The following is a 25024-nucleotide window of genomic DNA, read 5'->3' as shown; positions in this document are numbered from 1 at the left end:
CAAATATCTGTCTCACCTTTCTGTACTGTGCCCTGGCATCTTTGAAGCGGCGACTCAGGCTGCTGACTCTCTCCATGACGAGCTGCCAGGTAAGGTAGTTCTGCAAAGTTCTGGGTGAGAAAAACATGGACATATTTCACCAACTATGTCCCTCAATCGCTCAAGCAATGTATCTACATGACACACACAGCCCAAGATGGTGTGACCACAATCCACCCTCCTGCATGACTTGCGTGATAATTCACAGTAGATACTATACTGATAGAAGCACATTTGACCCATGGGCTTCTCATGATCCTACCATTGTTCTACATGAACAGCTGCCATTGGACAGAGTCTGACCTGACAGTGTGTTTGGAAAGCACGTTGTTCATCTTCTCTAAGTAAGGAGAGCTGTAGACCACCACCTCCTCCTCTCGCTGTAGGTCCACAGCCACGCTGGACAACACTCCACGCACAAACCTTGTCCAGTTAAAACCCTGTAAGAAATATATATTTGCTGCTATTACTATCAGGCTGAGCCTTCTTCTGCAAGCTACAAATACATACAGTGAATTTGGAAAGTATTCAGACCCCTTGACTTGTTTGTTATGCTACAGTCTTATTCTAAAATGGATTGAATTGTTTTTCCCCCTCATAAATCTACGCACAATACCCAATAATGACAAAGCAAATATAGTTTTTTTTAAATTGTGCAGATGTATAAAAAAAAACTTCAATATCACATTTACATACAGTTGAAGTTGGAAGTTTACATATACCTAAACCAAATTCATTTAAACTCAGTTTTTTACAATTCCTGACATTTAATCCTAGTAAAAATTCCCTGTCTTCGGTCAGTTAGGATCACCACTTTATTTTAAGAATGTGAAATGTCAGAATAATAGCAGAGAGAGTGATTTATTTCAGCTTTTATTTCTTTCATCACATTCCCAGTGGGTCAGAAGTATACACACACTCAATTAGTATTTGGTAGCATTGCCTTAAATAGTTTAACTTGGGTCAAATTGTTTCAGGTAGCCTTCCACAAGCTTCACACAATAAGTTGGGTGAATTTTGGGCCATTCCTCCTGACAGAGCTGATGTAACTGAGTCAGGTTTGTAGGCCTCCTTGCTAAACACACTTTTTCAGTTCTGTCCACAAATGTTCTATAGGGTTGAGGTCAGGGCTTTGTGATGGCCACTCCAATACCTTGACTTTGTTGTCCTTAAGCCATTTTGCCACAACTTTGGAAGTATGCTGAGGGTCATTGTCCATTTGGAAGACCCATTTGCAACCAAGCTTTAACTTCCTTTAACTTCCTGACTGATGTCTTGAGATAACATAATTTTACATCCACATTTTGTTTTTATTTAACTCGGCATGACAGTTAAGAACAAATTCTTATTTTCAATGACGGCCTTGGAACAGTGGGTTAACTGCATTGTTCAGGGGCAGAACGACAGACTTGTCCCAAAGCTACTCCTGCCTTGTCTTCGCTGTGTGCTTAGGGTCGTTGTCCTGTTGGAAGGTGACCCTTCGCCCCAGTCTGAGGTCCTGTGCGCTCTGGAGCAGGTTTTCATAAAGGATCTGTCTGTACTTTGCTCCGTTCACCTTTCCCACAATCCTGACTAGTCTCCCAGTCCCTGCTGCTGCAAAACATCCCAACAGCATGATGCTGTCACCACCATGCTTCACCGTAGGGATGGTGCCAGGTTTTCTCCAGATGTGAGGCTTGGCTTTCAGGCCACAGAGGTCAATCAAGGTTTCATCAGACTAGAGAATCTTGTTTCTCATGGTCTGAGTCCTTTAGGTGCCTTCTGGCAAACTCAAAGCTAAGGGGTGGCTTCCTTCTGGCCACTCTACCATAAAGGCCTGATTGGTAGAGTGCTGCAGAGATGGTTGTCCTTCTAGAAGGTTCTCGCATCTCCACTGAGGAACCCTGGAGCTCTGTCAGAGTGATCATCGGGTTCTTGGTCACCTCCCTGACTAAGGCCCTTCTTCTCCAACTGCTCAGTTTGGCCAGACGGCCAGCTCTAGGAAAAGCACTTGTTTTTGTTGAATGTGGTAAAGTGTATGTCACTAATATGAATGGCTGGTCTTTGTCGTGACTATGCCTTGTGGGTATTTGGTTAACCCCCATACTCAAATAAGAGTATCAAGTAATGTAAGCAAAGCCATTCTTTTCATTCTAAATGTATTTTTCTGATCTTACAAGCTAAACCTAAAGGCATTGCCAATACATCTACCCTTATTGCACTAACATAACTCTATAGTTCTGGTTTATGTGCCTAAAGTTTGCTTCACTGTTTTTGGTGGTTCCAAACTTCTTCCATTTAAGAATGATGGAGGCCACTGTAATCTTGGGGACCTTCAATGCTGCAGAATTTCTTTGGTACCCTTCCCCAGATCTGTGCCTCGACACAATCCGGTCACAGAGCTCTACAGACAATTCCTTCGGCCTCATGGCTTGGTTTTTGCTCTGACATGCACTGTCAACTGTGGGACTGTGGGATGTATGTGCCTTTCCAAATCATGTGCAATAGATTGAATTTACCACAGGCTGACTACAATCAAGTTGTCAAAACATCTCAAGGATGATCAATGGAAACAGGATATCAAGACTATTTCGAGGACAGCTTTTTTCCATCTACGTAACATTGCAAAAATCAGAAACTTTCTGTCCAAAAATGATGCAGAAAAATTAATCCATGCTTTTGTCACTTCTAGGTTAGACTACTGCAATGCTCTATTTTCCGGCTACCCGGATAAAGCACTAAATAAACTTCAGTTAGTGCTAAATACGGCTGCTAGAATCCTGACTAGAACCAAAAAATTTGATCATATTACTCCAGTGCTAGCCTCTCTACACTGGCTTCCTGTCAAAGCAAGGGCTGATTTCAAGGTTTTACTGCTAACCTACAAAGCATTACATGGGCTTGCTCCTACCTATCTCTCTGATTTGGTCCTGCCGTACATACCTATACGTACGCTACGGTCACAAGACGCAGGCCTCCTAATTGTCCCTAGAATTTCTAAGCAAACAGCTGGAGGCAGGGCTTTCTCCTATAGAGCTCCATTTTTATGGAACGGTCTGCCTACCCATGTCAGAGACGCAAACTCGGTCTCAACCTTTAAGTCTTTACTGAAGACTCATCTCTTCAGTGGGTCATATGATTGAGTGTAGTCTGGCCCAGGAGTGGGAAGGTGAACGGAAAGGCTCTGGAGCAACGAACCGCCCTTGCTGTCTCTGCCTGGCCGGTTCCCCTCTTTCCACTGGGATTCTCTGCCTCTAACCCTATTACAGGGGCTGAGTCACTGGCTTGCTGGGGCTCTCTCATGCCATCCCTGGAGGGGGTGCGTCACCTGAGTGGGTTGATTCACTGTTGTGGTCATCCTGTCTGGGTTGGCGCCCCCCCCCCCCCTTGGGTTGTGCCGTGGCGGAGATCTTTGTGGGCTATACTCAGCCTTGTCTCAGGATGGTAAGTTGGTGGTTGAAGATATCCCTCTAGTGGTGTGGGGGCTGTGCTTTGGCAAAGTGGGTGGGGTTATATCCTTCCTGTTTGGCCCTGTCCGGGGGTGTCCTCGGATGGGGCCAGTGTCTCCTGACCCCTCCTGTCTCAGCCTCCAGTATTTATGCTGCAGTAGTTTATGTGTCGGGGGGCTGGGGTCAGTTTGTTATATCTGGAGTACTTCTCCTGTCCTATTCGGTGTCCTGTGTGAATCTAAGTGTGTGTTCTCTAATTCTCTCCTTCTCTCTTTCTTTCTCTCTCTCGGAGGACCTGAGCCCTAGGACCATGCCCCAGGACTACCTGACATGATGACTCCTTGCTGTCCCCAGTCCACCTGGCCATGCTGCTGTTCCAGTTTCAACTGACCTGAGCCCTAGGACCATGCCCCAGGACTACCTGACATGATGACTCCTTGCTGTCCCCAGTCTACCTGGCCATGCTGCTGCTCCAGTTTCAACTTCCACCTGACTGTGCTGCTGCTCTAGTTTCAACTGTTCTGCCTTATTATTATTCGACCATGCTGGTCATTTATGAACATTGAACATCTTGGCCATGTTCTGTTATAATCTCCACCCGGCACAGCCAGAAGAGGACTGGCCACCCCACATAGCCTGGTTCCTCTCTAGGTTTCTTCCTAGGTATTGGCCTTTCTAGGGAGTTTTTCCTAGCCACCGTGCTTCTCCACCTGCATTGCTTGCTGTTTGGGGTTTTAGGCTGGGTTTCTGTACAGCACTTTGAGATATCAGCTGATGTACGAAGGGCTATATAAATAAATTTGATTTGATTTGATTTGATGCACCTGAGCTCAATTTCGAGTCTCACAGCAGTGTCTGAATACTTATGTAAATAAGGTATTTCTGTTTTTTATTTTGTATAAATTTGCAAACATTTCTAAAAACCTGTTTTGCTTTGTCATTATGGGGTATTGTGTGTAGATTGATGCGGGAAATCAATAATTTAATACATTTTAGAATAAGGCTGTAACGTAACAAAATGTGGAAAAATGGAATGGGTCTGAATACTTTCAGAATGCACTGTACATATAGTACAGTGTACTATAAATAGACAACGCCATCCCACTCAAGTCTCATCCACTTGAAATCACTGGAGTGGAAGCACTTACGTTGAGATTGAAGGACTCCTGCAGTTTACTAAGGGTCATCTTATTGTAGAGAATCGTGACATCCTGACGTTCCTCTGCAGGGGATGTGGCCTATGACACGACAGCACAGAAAGTATAGGTGTACAGTAATGTCTGATGTATTATAATTTGAGGTGACAAACTGTATTTAGCAGTAATATTGATGTATTCATGATATTCATCAAGTGCGGACAACTTAAAGTAGAGTGTAGTTGATTTCATGAGTCTCTATCAGATTAGTTTCTTGCTGTAGACTAATTCATTGAAGTCTATTTTTAATTTCTGTCCCAGTTCTGGTCCCTATTGTGGCAGGTTGGCACTCACATTGGCTATATCTGTCTCTAGATCCAGCACCTGCACCATTTCCTCCACCACACGGTCATCTTCCTGGGTCAAGTTCCTGGCCTCGCGGGCAATCCTCGCCATGGAAACCATGAACTGCAAGTAGGCCTCTCGCACCTAAAGAGCCATACGACACATAACTGCAAAGTTGACCTGCAATGACATCAATATAACGTTATTAAACACGCTGTTGATGAAAGTACCCTTTTGTAGTTTCCATCGTTGAAGTAATAATCTCTGGATGGCATTCCCAGTCCTGGCTGGTCAATCTGTAAAATATAAACAGACATGTCAGTTTTCTATCACCAAATCACTATTGGTGAAGATTGACAAGTAAAACATTGTGTATTCAAGACACTGTCCTTACGTAGATAATGTGGCGCCGGGAGTCGCGGTCATCCGTCCACACATACATGTCCAGAATAACCTTTTTGTGGTAATGAGAGTTGAGGGTGGCTAGAGTATCTTCCAGGCTCCAAGCCTGTTCTGGTATAATAACATTAAACAATTATATACAAGGCCATTTAATATAACATTAATCATCTGGCTTGCAGAGAGTACACTGACTACCTCTCACACAGCCAAGCATACAGTGCCTTCAGAAAGTATTCATATCCCTTGATTTAATCCACATTTTGTTGTGTTACAGCCTGAATTCAAAATGGATCAAGTAAATACAAATTCTCACCCATCTACACACAATGCCCCATAATGCCAAAGTGAAAACGTGTTTTTAGAAATGTTTCCATAAGTATTCACACCCCTGAGTCAATACAATGCAGAAGCACCTTTGGCAGTGATAACAGCTGTAAGTCTTTCTGGGTAAGTCTCTAAGAGCTTTCCACACCTGGATTGTGCAACATTTGCTCATTATTCTTTTCAAAATCATTGCTAGACAACCATTTTCAAGTCTTGTCATAGATTTTCAAGTAGATTTAAGTCAAAACTGTAACTCGGCACTCAGGAACATTCACTGTCTTCTTGGTAGATTTGTCCTTGTGTTTTAGGTTATTGTCCTGTAGAAAGGTGAATTCCTCTCCCAGTGTCTGGTGAAAAGCAGACTGAACCAGGTTTTCTCTTGGATTTGACCTGTGCTTAGCTCCATTCCGTTTACTTTTTATCATGAAAAACTCACCAGTGCTTAACGATTTCAAGCATACCCATAAAATGATGCAGACGCCACTATGCTTGAAAATATAGAGAGTGGCTCTCAATTTTGTGTTGCATTGGACTTGCCCCAAACATAACACTTTGTATTCAGGACCAAAAGTTAATTGCATTGCCACATTTTTGTTGACTTGTTGCAAACAGGATGCATGTTTTGTAATGTTTTAATTCTGTACAGGCTTCCTTTTCACTCTGTCAATTAGGTTAGTATTGTGGAGTAACTACAATGTTGTTAATCCATCCTCTGTTTTCTCCTATCACAGTCATTAAACTATGTAACTGTTTTACACTCACCATTGGCCTCATGGTGAAATCCCTGAGCGGTTTCCTTCCTCTCCGGCAACTGAGTTAGGAAGGTCACCTGTAACTTTGTAGTGACTAGGTGTATTGATACACCATCCAAAGTGTAATTAATAATTTGACCATGCTCAAAAGGATATTCAATGTCTGCTTTTTTTTTTACCCATCTACCAATAGGTGCCCTTCTTTGCAAGGCATTGGAAAACCTCCCTGGGCTTTGTGGTTGAATCTGTGTTTGAAATTCACTGCTCAACTGAGGGACCTGAGAGCCATATAATTGTATGTGTGGGTTACAGGGATGAGTTAGCCATTCAAAAATCAAGTTAACCACTATTGTTGCACACAGAGTAAGTCCATGCAACTTATTATGTGACTTGTTAAGCAAATTTTTACTCCTGAACTTATTTAGGCTTGTCATAACAAAGGGATTAAAGACTTATTAACTCAATACCTTTCAGCTTTTCATATTTTATTAATATGTTCAATTACATTTATGGGGTACTGTTTGTAGATCAGTGACACAAAGTCTACATTTAATCAATGTTAAATTCAGGCTGTAACACAGCAAAATGTTCAGAAAGTCGAGGAGTGTGAATACTTTCTGAAGGCACAGCACTGTAGATGGCCACTGCCGCACAATTTACAGTCATATATCCGCTTGTGAAAATGCACCAGATGCACTTACGTGTGTTCAATTTGGTTTGAGCCGCCGTCCTTGACTACATTTAATTATACTGGCGGCAGTCAGGAGGTTTGGCGCAGAGCACAGTGGTCTATTTTAAGAATCAGTCACAGTCCTGATTGAGGGCTGTTCTGCTGCCCACTCAACCCCCCCCCCCCCCCCCCCCCCCCCCTTCACAAAACCTGAGAGCTGGGAGGAGGGGCAGGTTGGACGAGCATGTCACACGTCACTCTCACTCATATCACTCATCATTTCAGCTGGTGTGTGCGTGTGTGTGTGTGATCAGTACCTGTAGCGCTGTTCCAGTCCTCTGAGGCAACAGGCCAATCTCCTATGCTGTCGATGAGACGCATGAGAGGCTTGGAGTCGAGCTGCTCTATCAGAGCTACAGCAGACAACACAGACAACACAGTAACACCTTTACGAACGCACCGTGAGTCAATCTTACATACTTACTGTTGATTAATATTACAGAGTATGCAACTCATTCTGATGAGACCAAAGAGCTGTGTAACAGTGTTAACTGCTGTTGAGTTAGTATGAGTTTAGACGTGAGAAATCCTACTCACTCTCATTCATGCAGGAGCTGTAGAGAGTTTTGGCCTTCTTGAAGGCATCACGGTCCTGATCACTCTCAGTCTCAAAAACTCCTGTGAGAAGATAACCGACAGCATTGCAAAGATTGACTTAATGTTATTCATTGATTTTATCTAACACAGCAAGTTGATGATAACACCGTGTAATCCTGCACACAAGACAGTAGCTGACCATGGGTCACTTTTATCACATAATGGCTGACCCTGAGGTTACTATGGAAACATGTTGCTGACTGACCTTTAAAGGCCCATTTGATTTTCCTGTATTTCCACACTATGAGGTTATGATCATGCCGTTTTGGTGTAAGAACTGTTTGAAAAGACCACCTGAAATTTCAGCCTTTCTTGGTGGGATGGAGTTTTGGCCTTCCATGGTGACATCCCCATGCGGTAATTTGTTAGTAGACCAATAAGAAAGAGTTTAAAACCCCTCTGCCAATAACAACTCATTTTCAGTTTTCCCCTCCCCACTCAGACCACTCCTGGCAAAATTCTTGCTTGAGATATCGCCTTTTGCTATTTTTGTTTCTTTTTGACCATTTTAATTGAAAACAATCACAGTAAGATACTTCAGTGTTACCCAGAAATTATTTGACATTGAGATAAAAAAAAAAAAAATGGCTGCATTGGACCTTTAAGCACGATCTCCAGCTTGTCTCTGAGGATGTCGAAGACGCTGTGGCGGGAGCTGGTCTCTGGGATGACATGGCGCTCCAGCCAGCCCCCACAGGCATACTGGTAGAAGTTCTGACAAGCCCCTACCGTTGCATCCATGTTCTGCAGAAGACGAGCAGCTGTGGGGCCACAGTCAGATGAGGAGTCAAGAGAGGGGAATATGGGATTACATAGCAGTTAAGGGAAACTTGTGATGCAGTTATCTGTGATGTTGATGTAATATTGAGTGATGAGTTTGTTTTGGGAGGAAGAACAACCCCATATGAAGGCAGAATGCTCACCTGCAGTAACACACTCAGGAGTTGTGCAAACATTGCTGGGGGCAGAACGATACTGCTGCCCTGAAAACATGACACAGTGAATGGATATAAGAGGAACTTTTAATAGAAAACAACTATCGTCTTTCCTGGCAAAGAGTATGAATTTATTTTAACAGCAGCATTAAGGACCATTTGGATTTCTCTGTCAATCATGGCTTGATACTGTCTGTCTGTCTGGTCTCTCTGTGTCACAACTTCTGCCGAAGTAGGTTCCTCTCCTATTTCGGGCGGTGTTCGGCGGTCGACGTCACCTGTCTTCTAGCCATCGCCGATCCATTTATCATGTTCCATTTATTTTGTCTTGTTTTCACACTCACCTGGTTTCAATTCCCTAATTACATGTTGTATATTTTCCCTCTGTTTCCCCCATGTCCATGTTGGGAATTGTTTATTTTGTAAGTACGTGTTCTATGTGTTACTGGTGCACTACTGGTTTTGTAGCCATGTGTTTGTTGTTTTGCATGCAGTTAGTTTTATATATTAAACTGCTCCGGCTATTCACCACGTTCTGCTCTCCTGCGTTTGACTTCCCTGCCAACAGTTATGCACCCCTTACAGAATTCCCGACCATATCATGGAGTCAGCAGGAACAGGTGCCCCTGGTGTAGGGGTCGAGGAGCGCATCCAGGAGCAAGCAAAGGTAATCCACCATCTCGGCGCCATCGTGAATCAAGTTATCCAGACCCTGGACCGCTGGGAGAGACAGGGAGGTCCTCCAGCACCTTCAACAACGCAACCCAAACCTCCACTACTCACTCCTCCTGCAACCGGTCCCAGTGGGATGCGTCTCACTCTTTCCGGGGAGTATGATGGGACAGCGGCACGGTGCCAGGGTTTCCTGTTTCCTGTTACAATACATACAAGTATTTAGTCAGCCACCAATTGTGCAAGTTATCCCACTTAAAAAGATTAGAGAGGCCTGTAATTTTCATCATAGGTACACTTCAACTATGACAGACAAAATGTGATTTTTTTCTCCTCCAGAAAATCACATTGTAGGATTTTTAATGAATTTATTTGCAAATGATGGTGTAAAATAAGTATTTGGTCAATAACAAAAGTTTATCTCAATACTTTGTTATATACCCTTTGTTGGCAATGACAGAGGTCAAACATTTTATGTAAGTCTTCACAAGGTTTTCACACACTGTTGCTGGTATTTTGGCCCATTCCTCCATGCAGATCTCCTCTAGAGCAGTGATGTTTTGGGGCTGTTGCTGGGCAACACGGACTTTCAACTCCCTCCAAAGATTTTCTATGGGGTTGAGATCTGGAGACTGGCTAGGCCACTCCAGGACCTTGAAATGCTTCTTACAAAGCCACTCCTTCATTGCCCTGGCGGTGTGTTTGGGATCATTGTCATGCTGAAAGACCCAGCCATGTTTCATCTTCAATGCCCTTGCTGATGGAAGGAGGTTTTCACTCAAAATCTCACGATACATGGCCCCATTCATTCTTTCCTTTACACGGATCAGTCGTCCTGGTCCTTTTGCAGAAAAACAGCCTCAAAGCATGATGTTTCCACCCCCATGCTTCACAGTAGGTATGGTGTTCTTTGGATGCAACTCAGCATTCTTTGTCCTCCAAACACGACGAGTTGAGTTTTTACCAAAAAGTTATATTTTGGTTTCATCTGACCATATGACATTCTCCCAATCTCCTTCTGGATCATCCAAATGCTCTCTAGCAAACTTCAGACGGGCCTGGACATGCACTGGCTTAAGCAGGGGGACACGTCTGGCACTGCAGGATTTGAGTCCCTGGCGGCGTAGTGTGTTACTGATGGTAGGCTTTGTTACTTTGGTCCCAGCTCTCTGCAGGTCATTCATTAGGTCCCCCAGTGTGGTTCTGGGATTTTTGCTCACCGTTCTTGTGATAATTTTGACCCCACAGGGTGAGATCGTGCGTGGAGCCCCAGATCGAGGGAGATTATCAGTGGTCTTGTATGTCTTCCATTTCCTAATAATTGCTCCCACAGTTGATTTCTTCAAACCAAGCTGCTTACCTATTGCAGATTCAGTCTTCCCAGCCTGGTGCAGGTCTACAATTTTGTTTCTGGTGTCCTTTGACAGCTCTTTGGTCTTGGCCATAGTGGAGTTTGGAGTGTGACTGTTTGAGGTTGTGGGCAGGTGTCTTTTACAAGTTCAAACAGGTGCCATTAATACAGGTAACGAGTGGAGGACAGAGGAGCCTCTTAAAGAAGAAGTTACAGATCTGTGAGAGCCAGAAATCTTGCTTGTTTGTAGGTGACCAAATACTTATTTTCCACCATAATTTGCAAATAAATTCATAAAAAATCCTACAATGTGATTTTCTGTATTTTTCCCCCTCATTTTGTCTGTCATAGTTGAAGTGTACCGATGATGAAAATTACAGGCCTCTCTCATCTTTTTAAGTGGGAGAACTTGCACAATTGGTGGATGACTAAATACTTTTTTGCCCCACTGTATGTCTCCGAATCCCTGCGTCAGGGGTACATTCGGTCCTCCACTTCACCAGTCTCCTCAAATTTATTTTTTTGTGAAGAAGAAGGAAGGAGGTCTGCGCCCGTGCATTGATTATCGAGGTCTCAATAAAATCACGGTGAGGTACAGTTACCCCGCTACCTCTTATCGCCACGGCGATTGAATCAATGCACGGGGAGAGCTTTTTCACAAAACTGGATCTCAGGAGCGCATACCACCTGGTGCGTATCCGGGAGTGAGATGAGTGGAAGATGGCGTTTAGTACCATCTCAGGGCATTATGAGTACCTTGTCATGCCGTACGGGTTGATGAATGCTCCATCAGTCTTCCAATCCTTTGTCGATGAGATTTTCAGGGACCTGCACGGGCAGGGTGTAGTGGTGTATATCGAAGACATTCTGATATACTCCGCTACACGCGCCGAGCATGTGTCTTTGGTGCGCAGGGTACTTGGACGACTGTTGGAGCATGACCTGTACGCCAAGGCTGAGAAATGCCTGTTCTTTCAGCAAGCCGTCTCCTTCCTAGGGTATCGTATTTCCACATCGGGTAGAGAAGGAGAGTGAGCGCATTTCAGCCATGTGTAATTGGCCGACTCCCACCACGGCAAAGGAGGTTCAGCAATGGTTAGGGTTTGCCAATTACTACCGGAGATTTATCCTGAGTTTTGGTCAGGTGGCTGCTTCCATTACCTCACTGCTGAAGGGTGTCCTGTACTTCTGCAGTGGTCAGTTGAGGCGGACAGGGCTTTTGGGAAAATAAGGGCTCTGTTTACCTAGGCGCCCGTGCTGGCCCATCCGGATCCCTCTTTGGCGTTCATAGTGGAGGTTGACGCGTCTGAGGCTGGGATAGGAGCGGTGCTCTCTCAGCGCTCGGGTACGCCACCGAAGCTCCGCCCCTGTGCCTTCTTCTCGAAGAAGTTCAGCCCAGCGGAGCAAAACTATGACGTGGGGGACCGGGAGCTGTTGGCTGTCGTCAAGGCCTTGAAGGCGTGGAGACATTGGCTTGAGGGGGCTAAACAACCTTTTCTCATCTGGACTGACCGCCGCAATCTGGAGTACATCCGGGCAGCGAGGAGACTGAACCCTCGCCAGGCAAGGTGTGCCATGTTTTTCACCCATTTTGTTTTCACCCTTTCGTACAGACCAGGTTCCCAGAACGTTAAGGCAGACGCACTGTCCCGGCTGTATGACACAGAGGAGCAGCCCATGGATCCCACTCCCATACTCCCCGCCTCTTGCTTGGTGGTGCCGGTAGTGTGGGAGCTGGACGCGGACATTGAGCGGGCGTCACGTGCAGAGCTCGCTCCCCCTCAGTGTCCAGCTGGGCGTCTGGCGTCTGTACTGCTGTCCGCAACCGGCTGATCTATTGGGCCCACACGTCACCCTCCTCTGGTCATCCTGGGATCGGTCGGACGGTGCGCTGTCTTAGTGGGAAATACTGGTGGCCCACTTTGGCTAAGGATGTGACGGTTCATGTTTCCTCCTGCTCGGTGTGCACCCAGTGTAAGGCTCCTAGGCACCTGCCCAGAGGTAAGTTACAACCCTTACCCGTTCCACAACGGCCGTGGTCGCACCTGTCGGTGGATTTCATAACCGATCTTCCACCTTCAGAGGGTAACACCATGATCCTGGTCGTTGTGGATCGTTTCCCTAAGTCCTATCATCTCCTCCATTTGCCCGGTCTCCCTACGGCCCTACAGACTGCGGAGGCCCTGTTTACTCACGTCTTCCGGCACTATGGGGTGCCTGAGGATATAGTGTCTGATCGGGGTCCCCAGTTCACGTTGAGGGTCTGGAGGGCGTTCATGGAACATCTGGGGGTCTCGGTCAGCCTTACCTCAGGTTTTCACCCCGAGAGTAACGGGCAGGTGGAGAGAGTTAACCAGGATGTGGGTAGGTTTCTGAGGTCTTATTGCCAGGAGGGAATTACAAGGGGAACATCCTCTGGCCAGTTTACATCGTAGCGTATCCTATAACATGGATATAATCACATATTTCAACTCAAGTGTCAAGACTCACCCTCGGTGACTGAGCTCCTTGACACACCAGATATATTAGATTGCTCTGCATTGGAGAGAAAATAAACATGGAAAATGCTTGATCAGAGCACTTACTGTTACAATAGGCTGGAATGCTTTGCCCACCTCAATAATGGACATTTTATTCTGATTAGAAAATTGGTTGCCTATTTATCCCTCAATATATTTTACAAAGCACTCTGGGATAGTTGTCACAAGATGCTCATAAAGTTTTTCAGATACTGCTTGGCTTTGTGCTTTCCAACTAGACAAATCATAACAGGAAAACCTGATGAATATCACAGTAAGATGTGAGTGTAATTAGTGGAGGTCAAATTCTATTTGTATTTCTACTGCCCAATGACCATTGCCCAACTATAGCCAAACCATATGACCTCCACAATTTGACATACCCGTTAAAATGCAAATTGCATTACTATTAGTGGAGAAAATCAGAGGGTCACAGACCAATTCTGGACATTAAGCACTTTACTTTACAAATGGAATGGCATTTAGCAATTGATTAGGGGAATAGTCCTCGGTCGTTGGGTTGAGCCTACCTCTCAAAGCCGAAGTGTAGAGGACTATCAGTCCAGCTAGGGCACAGCTGACCAGCAACAACAGCACAGATAGCCCGATCTCCACAACAGTCCAACGGCGCTTCACTGTTTTGGTTGATTTTTCCATGATATCCATTTGGCTTTCGGATTTTCCCATTCTCACCTCTCCGGGCTCTCTGGGAAATGAGCGTGCAGAGTGAAGGGGACGGGGTACAGGCAGAGAGCCTGCGTACCCGTTTGTGAGTGGGCTGTGTCAAGTGATGCAGTGCTATGCCAGTCGTTCAAGTGACCTAGACCGAGTAAGAGAAAACATAGTTGAACCTTCAACTTATCCCTTCATAGGAAAGTGTGTCTCCTTTCTATGCTAAAGCTTATTTATAGGCTAATAGCCTAATGAATCACACCCTTCCATTGGGCCTACTGCGCACCTGGAAATAAATGATTGTAGTGTCCGATGTGACCATGGTGTTCCCTTGACTGCTTCTGTGATATGACCCAGACACACCTGACAACAATGCGCAGAACAAATTATGAGCTCAGCTTTGCCACTTTGCTATTTTGAGAAAATTCTTAGTTTGGGACATAATATTTGCTCATTTGACTTTGGATACGTTTTTAGCCTTACAAGTGGTCATATTAGGCTTAATGTTAGATATAACGTGGGTTTCTTCACCCACTCATATCTTAAAGCATTTTGAATGAAATTATGCATTTGTGCTTTTAGCACAAAAAAAAACGTGTAGGCCTAACTCAATAGGGTTAATGTGGCCCTTCATAATTCTACAGCTGGCCGTACACCTCCTGCACAATATTTCCTACTCATCATAATGTTTTATCTGAACACAATATTGCAAATGAGCATTTCTGGGGAACAAATCCCAATGACTCATACCTTTCAGCATCACTTTGCATCTTTTCACTCATCAACACCTGTTCCTCCTCCAATACCAGCCTGTTGCACACGCTCTCTAGCTGCTCTTCTATTAGGAGTGACAGGAGGCAGGGCTCTAAATCAGAGGTTCATGCCGCGGTGCCCCATTAGCTTCTCCTGATGAATACTCATGGGCACGTCTGGCACGGCTGTTGGAGGTTGGAGGAGCTGCAGGTCTTTACTGCCCGTCTGGAATGTATTCGCAAAAGCTGTCTGTCTCAATGTCAGAGCTACATATCTCTGTAGTCAACAAGACCAGGTTGCTGTAGTAGGCCTATATCCAAGCCAAAAATCTGCTTTCACCCCTCAGATAGACGATACAATGAATTCCTTATTTTGATAATTAGATATTGCATATTTGATACTGTATCTAATAGTGATATGATTGCACTGTCATCTTCAGTTTTCTTACAAAAGGTTGTGGTCATTTATGTATTAAATTCTGTTGATATATGCTGAGCAAAAATATAGACGCAACATGCAACAATTTCATTGATTTTCCTGCGTTACAGTTCATATGAGGAAATCCGTCAATTTAAATAAATTCATTAGGCCCTAATTGATGGATATCACATGACTGGGAATACAGATATGCATCTGTTGGTCACAGATACCTTCAAAAAATGGGCCTCGCACTGAGCCTCAGGATCTCGTCACAGTATTTTTGAGCATTCAAATTTCCACCGATAAAAATAAATTGTGTTTGTTGTCCGTAGCTTATGCCTGCTTGCCCATACCATAACCCTACCGCCACCATGCGGCACTCTTTTCACAACTTTGAGATCAGCAAATCGCTAGCCCACACGATGCCAAACATGTTCTGCGGTTGTGAAGGCGGTCAGGACGACTGGACATACTGTGAAATTCTCAAAAACAACATGGGAGGCGGCTTATGGTAGAGAAATTAACATTAAATTCTCTGGCAACAGCTCTGGTGGGCATTCCAATTGCACACCCCCTCAAAACTTTAGACATCTGTGGCATTGTGTTGCGTGACAAAACAACACATTTTATAGTGGCCTTTTATTGTCCCCAGCACAAGATGCACCTGTGTACTCAAAGCATGCGCGGACCAACTGTCAATTGTCTTCACTGACATTTTCAACCTCTCCCTGACCGAGTCTGTAATACCTACGTGTTTCAAGCAGACCACCATAGTCCCTGTGCCTAAGGAAGCAAAGGTAACCTGACTAAATGATTACCGCCCCGTGGCACTCACGTCAGTACTTTGAAAGGCTGGTCATGGCTCACATCAACAGCATCCTCCCAGATATCCTAGCCCCACTCCAATTCGCATACCACCCCAAACAGATCCACAGATGACGAAATCTCAATCACACTCCACACTGCCCTTTCTCAAATAGACAAAGGAACACCTATGTGAGAATGCTGTTCATTGACTACAGCTCAGCGTTCAACACCATAGTGCCCTCAAAGCTCATCAATAAGCTAAGGACTCTAGGACTTAACACCTCCCTCTGCAACTGGATCCCGGCCTGACTGGCCGCCTCCAGGTGGTAAGAGTAGGCAACAACACGTCTGCCACGCTGATCCTTAAACTTCTTATGGCTGCAATCCCGTTAATGGGGGATGATATGACAACAGTCAGTGAAAGTGCAGGGCGCCAAATTCAAAACAACAGAAATCTAATAATTAAAATTCCTCAAACATACATGTATCTTATACCATTTTAATGGTAATATTGTTGTTAATCCCACCACAGTGTACGATTTCAAATAGGCTTTACAGCGAAAGCACCACAAACGATTGTTAGGTCACCACCAAGCCACAGAAAAACAGAGTTTTTCAAAAAGCACAAATAGAGATAAAATTAATCACTAACCTTTGATGATCTTCATCAGATGACACTCATAGGACTTCATGTTACACAATACATGTATGTTTTGTTTGATTAAGTTCATATTTATCAAAATACGAGTTTACATTGGCGCGTTACATTCACTAGTTTCAAAAACATCCAGTGATTTTGCATAGCCACATCATTCAACAGAAATACTCATCATAAATGTCAATGATAATACAAGTTATACACATGGAATTATAGATATACCTCTCCTTAATGCAACCGCTGTGTCTGATTTCAAAAACCTTTACGGAATAAGCAAACCATGCAATAAATAGCCAGAATAGCCGCCATGTTGGCGTCAACATAAACAAGAAATTACATGATAAATATTCCCATACCTTTGATGATCTTCATCAGAAAGCACTCCAGGAATCCCAGGTCCACAATAAATGTTTGTTTTGTTCGATAATGTCCGTTATTTATGTCCAAATACCTTATTTTATTAGCGCGTTTGGTATACATATCCAAATGCTCATTCTGGTCAGCGTTATGTTGGACAAAAATTTCTAAAAGTTATATTACAGGTCGAAGAAACATTTCAAACTAAGTCTAGAATCAATCATTAGGATGTTTTTAACATATAGCTTCAATAAAGTTCCAACCGGAGTATTCCTTTGTGTCTTGATGAGCAATGGATGGTGGATACCATGTGGATACCATGAGGAATGCGTGTGATCAGAAAATGACTCACTGCCAGTCACCTGATAGATTCTGCTCTCATTCAGTACCACAACACAGTAGAAGTCTCATTCAAATTTCTATAGATGGTTGACATCTAGTGGAACCGCTAGGAAGTGCAACATCATTAATATCTCAAGGGGATTTCATTGGGAACTGTGGTGAATACATACCAAGCTCAGATTTCTCACTTCCTGTTTTGATTTCTCTTCAGGATTTTGCCTGCCATATGAGTTCTGTCATACTCACAGACATCATTCAAACAGTTTTAGAAACTTTAGAGTGTTTTCTATCCAATACTAATAATAATATGCATATATTAGCAACTGAGACTGAGGAGCAGGCCGTTTACTTTGGGCAACTTATTCATCCAAGCTACTCAATACTGCCCCCCAGCCATAAGAAGTTAACACTGGGGCCCCTCAGGGGTGTGTACTTAGTCCCCTCCTGTATTCCTTGTTCACCCACGGCTGCGTGGCCAAACACGACTCCAACACCATCATTAAGTTTGCTGACGACACAACAGTGTTAGTAGGCCTGATCACCGACAACTATGAGACGGCCTATAGGGAGGAGTTCAGAGAACTGGCAGTGTGGTGCCAGGACAACAACCTCTCCCTCAATGTGAGCAAGACAAAGGAGCTAATTGTGGACTACAGGAAAACAGGCCCCCATTAACATCGACGGGCTGTAGTGGAACGGGTCGAGAGTTTCAAGTTCCTTGGTGTCCACATCACCAACGAACTATCATGGTCCAAACATACCAAGACAGTTATGAAGAGGGCACGATAAAACCTTTTCCCCCTCAGGAGACTGAAAAGCTTTGGCATGGGTCCCCAGATCCTCAAAAGGTTCTACAGCTGCACCATCGAGAGCATCCTGACCGGTTGCATCACCGCCTGGTATTGCAACTGCTCGGCATCTGACCGTAAGGCACTACAGAGGGTAGTGCGAACAGCCCAGTACATCACTGGGACCAAGCTTCCTGCCTTCCAGGACCTATATAATAGGCAGTGTCAGAGGAAAGCCCATAAAATTGTCAGAGACTGCAGTCACCCAAGTTATAGATTGTTTTCACTGCTACCGCACGCCAAGCGATACCGGAGTGCCAAGTCTAGGACCAAACGGCTCCTCAGCAGCTTCTATCCCCAAGCCATGAGACTGCTGAACAATTAATAAAATCGCCACAGGACAATTTACATTGACCCCGCCCCCCTTCCCTTTTGTATACTGCTGCTACTCACTGTTTATTATCTATGCATAGTCACTTCACCCCCACCTACATGTACAAATTACCTCAACTAACCTGTACCCCCGCACACTGACTCGGTACCCGTGCCGCCTGTATGTATTCCTCGTTATTGTTATTATTATTGTGTTACTTTTTATTTTAGTCTACTTGGTAAATATTTTCTTAACTCTTCTTGAACTGCACTGTTGGTTAAGGGCTTGTAAGTAAGCGTTTCATGGTAAGGTCTACACTTGATGTATTCAGCGCTTGTGACAAATAAAGTTTGGTGGGATTTGATTTGATTTGTAACTATCATGCTGTTTAATCAGCTTCTTGATATGCCACACCTGTCAGGTGGATGTGTTATCTTGGCAAAGGAGAAATGCTCACTAACAGGAATGTAAAGAAATCTAAGCGTTTTGTGCATATAGAACATTTCTGGGATCTTTTATTGCAGCTCATGAAACATGGGACCAACACTTTACATGTTGCGTTTATATTTTTGTTCAGTGTAGGTTATACCCTCAAATGTCTTGGGGGAATAGATGAGATTCAGTAACCTTTAAAGGTGTATTTGTGAATTAGAGCAATGATGCAATGTTATGGTGCATAACTAGACATCAAAACGAAACCTTTGGGTGGAAAATGTCATGGATTTAGACTTTCTTTGCTCTAAGCACCTTTTCTCGTTAGTTGGGATTACATGTTTGGTGACTGGCACCACAGCCACGTCTCTAAACTTCTCAACTGCCAGGGATTAGTGCCTGTGTCAGGTCAACAGAATGAACTTACTCAATGTTTCTGAACTCTGAGCCTATATGTTTTGTTTATACACTACATGACCAAAAATATGTGGACTCCTGCTCGTGGAACATCTCATTCCAAAATCATGGTCATTAACATGGGGTTGGTCCCTCATTTGCTGATATAACAGCATCCACTCTTCTGGGAAGGCTTTCAACTAGATGTTGGAACACTGCTGGAGGGAATTGCTTCCATTCAGCCACAAGAGCATTAGTGAGGTCGGGCACTGATGTTGGGCGATTAGGCCTGGCTCGCAGTCGACGTTCCTCCTGAAAGAGGAAAGGGCCTTCCCCAAACTGTTGCCACAAAGTTGGAAGCACAGAATTGTCTAGAATGTCATTGTATGCTGTAGCGTTAAGATTTCCCTTCAGTGGAACTAAAGGGCCTAACCCGAATCATGAAAAACAGCCCCAGACCATTATTCCTCCTACACCAAACGTTACAGTTGGCACTATGCATTCGGGCAGTTAGCGTTCTCCTGTCATCCGCCAAACCAAAATTCGTCCGTCGGACTGCAAGATGGTGAAGTGTGATTCAACACTCTAGAAAACGCATTTCCACTGCCCAAGAGACCAATGGCGGCGAGCTTTACACCACTCCAGCCAACGCTTGGCATTGCACATGGTGATCTTAGGCTTGTGCCCCAGCTGTTCGGCCATGGAAACCCATTTCATGAAGCTCCCGACAAACAGTTCTCGTACTGACGTTACTTCCAGAAGCAGTTTGGAACTCGGTAGTGAGTGTTGCAACCGAGGGCAGACAATTTTTACGCACTACCCGCTTCAGCACTGTAAGCTTGTGTGGCCTACCACTTCATGGCTGAGCTGTTGTTGCTCCTAGACTTTTCCACTCCTCAAATAACAGCACTTAAAGTTGAACGAGGCAGCTCTAGCAGGGCAGAAATTTGATGAACTGACTTGTTGGAAAGGTGGCATCCTATGACGGTGCCACGTTGAAAGTCACTGAGCTCTTCAGTAAGGCCATTCTACTGCCAATGTTTGTTTATGGAAATTGCATGGCTGTGTGCTCGATTTTATACACCTGTCAGCAACGGGTGTGGCTGAAATAGCCAAATCCACTAATTTTAAGGGGTGTTCATATACCTTTGTATATATAGTGACAAAGAAAATGTAATTTTTTTGTTATTGTTCTCTAGTTTGTTAAGACATTTCAGGTGGCTTTGGGGGTATTTTTAGGATGCACACATGTAGTATTCATGCTCAAAACAAACCATAAAGTAGGCAGCATGCATGATACAGTATTAATTTAGCACAGATAGATAGAAAAGTGTTATCTGACTGGTAGCAAAATTAGTGTACATTTTTACATTAAATAAAATTACCAGCAAAGATCATACAAATGAGTTTCAATCCTATGAAAACTTGAAACTATAGCAGCTCTAAATGTATCTGTTTATGTACCAGTCGTGGTTAAATGTGTGCTAAGGTATGTAGCAAGGGAATGCCTGTGAGGCAGTGCTCCTTACCTGGATCTAGACGGTAGAACTCCCTGAGACGTCTCTCACAGCAAGCTGTTTTCCCAAACACCCCTACTGAGCTGTCACCCAGAGCTGGTGTGTGAAGAAATGACGCTGTGGCGCTGGATGCTTGAGAGATACTATCTGGTTCAGTTTGCAGCTCAGGGAGGGAGTGAGAGAGAGAAAGAGTGAGAGAGAGAAAGAGTGAGAGAGAGAGAGAAAAAGATGGAGAAAGAAAGAGAGAGGGAGCGAGGGAGAGGTAGAGAGCATCCCTTACAAAAATACATTATTAAAAGAAAAGAAAAAAATATTTCCTTGCAGTATTTTGTTTTGCTGTCAATACTTTTGGGTTTATGTTTTGCTTTCAATATAATTGTGTTTTTTTTGCAATACTAAGAATTTTGTTCTCTACTTCAGAAGCGTTGCTTGATATTAATGGCACAAAATTATCTCACTCACTAGAGGATTGCACCATATAATAACACTATTACTCTATTGAAAGTGTTTAAAGCAACAGTCCTTAATTGAAAATGAACAAAGTGAACTCCCTGCCAGAGTTTCCGTAAAAAGCTGAGGGACGGGGCTGGAGGAATGCAACCACTCTCAAATCCATAGACTGCGCTATGGATGCAAGGGCTGACCATCCATGATATCAAACTAACAGTTTTAACAATGTTTTTAGGCTAAACAGTGGTTGTTTAAATGTACTTTGCTTACAAACATTGGGGTAAAAGAAGCTTATATGTGGGGTTCTGATGGGCGACAACAGTTGAACTAAACTCATGAGGCATTTATGTTATATTCTTCAAGAATCAATGGGTACGTAATCATTCATTTAAGTCCAAAAATGTATGTAAAAATGAAGGATTGCCCCTTTAACAGGCAGCGACCTTCATACAGCAGAAATAGACGGAGTACACCAAACATTAGGACCACCTTCCTGATATTTGAGTTGCCCTCAGAACAGCCTCAATTAATCAGGGCATGGACTCTTCAAAGTGATGAAAGCGTTCCATTGGGATGCGGGCCCATGTTGACTCCAATGCTTCCCTCAGTTCTGTCAAGTTGGCTGGATGTCCTTTGGGTGGTGGACCATTCTTGATACACACAGGAATCTATTGAGCGTGAAAAACCCAGCAGCGTTGCAGTTCACACACACAAGTTGGTGCACCTGGCACCTACTACCATACCCCATTCAAAGGCACATGAATCTTTTGTCTTGCCCATTCACAATCCATGTCTCAAATTATCTCAAGGCTAAGAAATCTTTCTTTAACCTGTCTCCTCCCCTTCATCTACACAGATTGAAGTGGATTTAACAAGTGACATCAATAAGGGATCATAGCTTTCACCTGGATTCACCTGGTCAGTCTATGCCATGGAAAGAGCAGGTGTTCTTAATTTTTTTGTACACTCAGTGTATGTCGCCATTTGAGCGTAATCCATTAAAACCTTCTATAGTCTAAGGGAGGGAGGTTTCTACTAAGCTAATATATGGAATTATTTTAAGAATAACAGATTCATAGATGGAAAAATACATAGTAAAACAATTCAAACAAAATGAAGTTTGTTTTGAATTCTGTCCGGTATCTGAGAGATATAAGAAAGATCGGGATATTTATACATATTTCTTACACATATTTAACCCCTTTGTTTAGGCACTGAACTACATCCATATGTACTTCCCTTGTTTTGTAGGTTAAACTGTTTGGACGCTACAGATGTTTTCATGAGAAGACCGATTTTCAGGGTTGTCTTATGGTCTGACAAACACCGCTGTAGCTTGGTCACCTTCCACCGCAGATACAGAAGGCCGCCATTGGTGGATGCTGTGGATTGAGACGCAGCCCATGCAAAAAATATATGTAGAGGAAATGAACTCAAGATGATTTAACCCCCCACCACCTTTCAGGAAATGTCCAGCAAAATCGTTCCAGTGTCACACATTTGGGCTTTTTAGATGTGGTCATCCTAATTCCACTGGTGGAAACAGTGCTACTGTGTGCAACATATTAACAACAGCTTTTCACATGTAAGGAGAACAACGTTATTTCAACCCCACATGTGAATCTGCAATTCAGTTTTTTTACATGTGAAACTGAAAATTTGATTTTCACGTGATTGTTTTTCACATGTGAACTTGCAATTCCACATGTAAAAGTGAGATTTTATTTTTTATTTTACATGTGAAACGACAAATGTGGATGATAATTAGTGGACATTTTTTATAGGGGCTGATAAAATGTTCAATGGGGGAAAACAAATCTGAATTTTTTTTATGGTAATGACAAGATATAGAAGCTTTTTTAAACCTTGAATACAATCTCAAATACAAGTTTGCGTGCAGGAAAATTTCTGCAACAATAGGATGATCAAATTAAGATACAGCATCTGTATTCTCCACAAATGTAAAAAGGTGGTGTTATAATGTGAACTCTAAATTGATACATGTGTAAATATGGTTTCAGATGTGAAATTTAAGCTCAACATGTGAAACAGCTATTTCACATGTGAAAAAGTGATTTTCATATGTAAAACTGCAACTTTGACGTATTTATTTTGTACGGGACGTAAGAGAGAGTTGAAGGGAGAGGAGGGGTAGAGGTAGAGATGGTAGAAGGCTGCCAGTGAGATAGTGACAGTGATAATAAGAAATCATGAGGAGGAGAAGACTTTTGTTATGGAGGGAGAGAGAGTGGCGAGACTGAGGCAGAGGAGGGTAGAGGAGGATCGCAGTAGGCATCAGTTTCCTCAGTGTTTCATTTTCTTACAAAAGTTTCTATTGAAGGATCCCACCCAGCTGCTGAGTGAATCAGTGAAAAGGACAAAGGGACTCTGAGAGAGGGGAAGCTGGCTGGAAGAGCAACTGAAGAAAAGCATGGGCTCCACAGGAATCTGTGGAGGGAGTGTATGGAATGTAATATTGACTCTTTAGTGTCCCAGGCCGTATGAGCAGTTTAAAACAATCTCCAGCCCAAGGGAGGGCACTGCTGCTTGGGGGAAGTTAGTTAGCTGCTGCCTGGTCCCGCTGTTCGCTGAGACATGACCCTGCCCTGGTGTCAGATTGAAATGGCGCCCAGGCTCATGGCGCCCAGGCTCATTATCAGGAGATAGAGAGTGGGAACCACTTTGGCCAGCTAACATCCGTTTCTCTGTCCATCTGTCCATGACGGTTTGGTGTTGCTGATAAAACAAGTTATGAAAACAGATAATGTTGAGAGCAGTGTATAAATTTAGCAGTGGACAATCTTTATCACACAAATTAGAACTAGAGGTTCATTACCAGATGAAAGGCCAAAATAGATTTTTCATACGTACTGTGGCAATCAAGGAAATACAGACTGGATATGGCTGGAGGAATGTGCAACACGTTATTATGCTTAATTCCATGTAAAAATATGTTTATTTTTTTGCATATCTTAAGCATACCTCTTGAGCTGTCTGTATCCTTGTGACTGATGGTAATTTTTCAAGAAACTAAATATGCTTCTCTGCATCTGCTGAAATCTGGGTAAAAGATTGAAAGGAATGTTAGTCTTATTCAGTACATTTACTAATTGCTTGCTTTTCTAAAGGCTACCAACCTTGTCAGCATGCCAGCTAAGATAATTAGACAAGCTAGCTTCTCTAACTTGATTGATATCCTCAAATGGCTTATTGGTCACTAGTTATGAGGTTGGGAGATTGGTAACCTATCTGGGCTAGCTAAAACCAAATTTATAAAATTGCTAGGTGGCTAGTAGTGTTACAAAGAAACAACAACAAAATAGGACAGGACAAATCTGAGAGGGCACGTGCCTCTCTTCTCCCTATGGGCATGACACCTCTGATGCAACAGACAGACCAGAGGAACAAAATATAATTCCATTCCATTAGAAATGGGTCCTTGTGCCAAATATTCCATCGTTAGGCCCCGAGCCTGGGAAATCAAGACTTGCAAATGAGCTCATAATTCTGGAATCATTTCGTTGGAGGGAATGTGTTCCTATAACTCAGAAATCATTCAACATAACCATCGATAGCTACATGAATAAATAAACTCAAACTCTCGGATGGATGATAATATGCTCTGTGTGCATTCGAGAATGTATTGGAAGATGTTGGTTTCTTTTCGCTGAGATTTTGTCAACGCTCTTGGTTTCAGGTTAAGGGGGAAAGAAGGGGCCAGGAGTTGCAGGAGTTGTGCCCCGTGTAAGCATCCCCATTTCCTGACTTCATAAGTACATACAGTAACTCAGTTAAACAATACAGTGTACATTTGTGTCACTGCTAATTT

General features: G+C 43.5%; 1 protein-coding gene across 1 annotated transcript in view; it reads right to left on the bottom strand.

Annotated features, from left to right (window-relative positions):
• Positions 1–20901, bottom strand: part of mmel1 (membrane metallo-endopeptidase-like 1) — a 40570-nt gene extending 19669 nt beyond the window's left edge. The window contains exons 1-13 of the mRNA XM_031824859.1: positions 20758–20901; positions 13761–14050; positions 13202–13246; positions 8677–8736; positions 8353–8514; positions 7694–7774; positions 7414–7509; positions 5343–5461; positions 5179–5244; positions 4958–5092; positions 4616–4705; positions 343–479; positions 17–110 (exon numbers count right to left, since the gene is read on the bottom strand). Of these exons, the coding sequence (XP_031680719.1) occupies positions 17–110; positions 343–479; positions 4616–4705; positions 4958–5092; positions 5179–5244; positions 5343–5461; positions 7414–7509; positions 7694–7774; positions 8353–8514; positions 8677–8736; positions 13202–13246; positions 13761–13917 (1242 nt within the window). The 5' untranslated portion in view covers positions 13918–14050; positions 20758–20901. The remainder of the gene's footprint in view (positions 1–16; positions 111–342; positions 480–4615; positions 4706–4957; positions 5093–5178; positions 5245–5342; positions 5462–7413; positions 7510–7693; positions 7775–8352; positions 8515–8676; positions 8737–13201; positions 13247–13760; positions 14051–20757) is intronic.
• Between the last annotated feature and the right edge of the window lie 4123 nt (positions 20902–25024).

This window comes from Oncorhynchus kisutch, linkage group LG5, assembly GCF_002021735.2.
Source record: "Oncorhynchus kisutch isolate 150728-3 linkage group LG5, Okis_V2, whole genome shotgun sequence".
In the NCBI taxonomy this organism is placed as follows: domain Eukaryota; kingdom Metazoa; phylum Chordata; class Actinopteri; order Salmoniformes; family Salmonidae; genus Oncorhynchus; species Oncorhynchus kisutch.
Note: the sequence above shows the minus strand (reverse complement) of the source record. Positions and strands in the feature narration are given on the sequence as shown.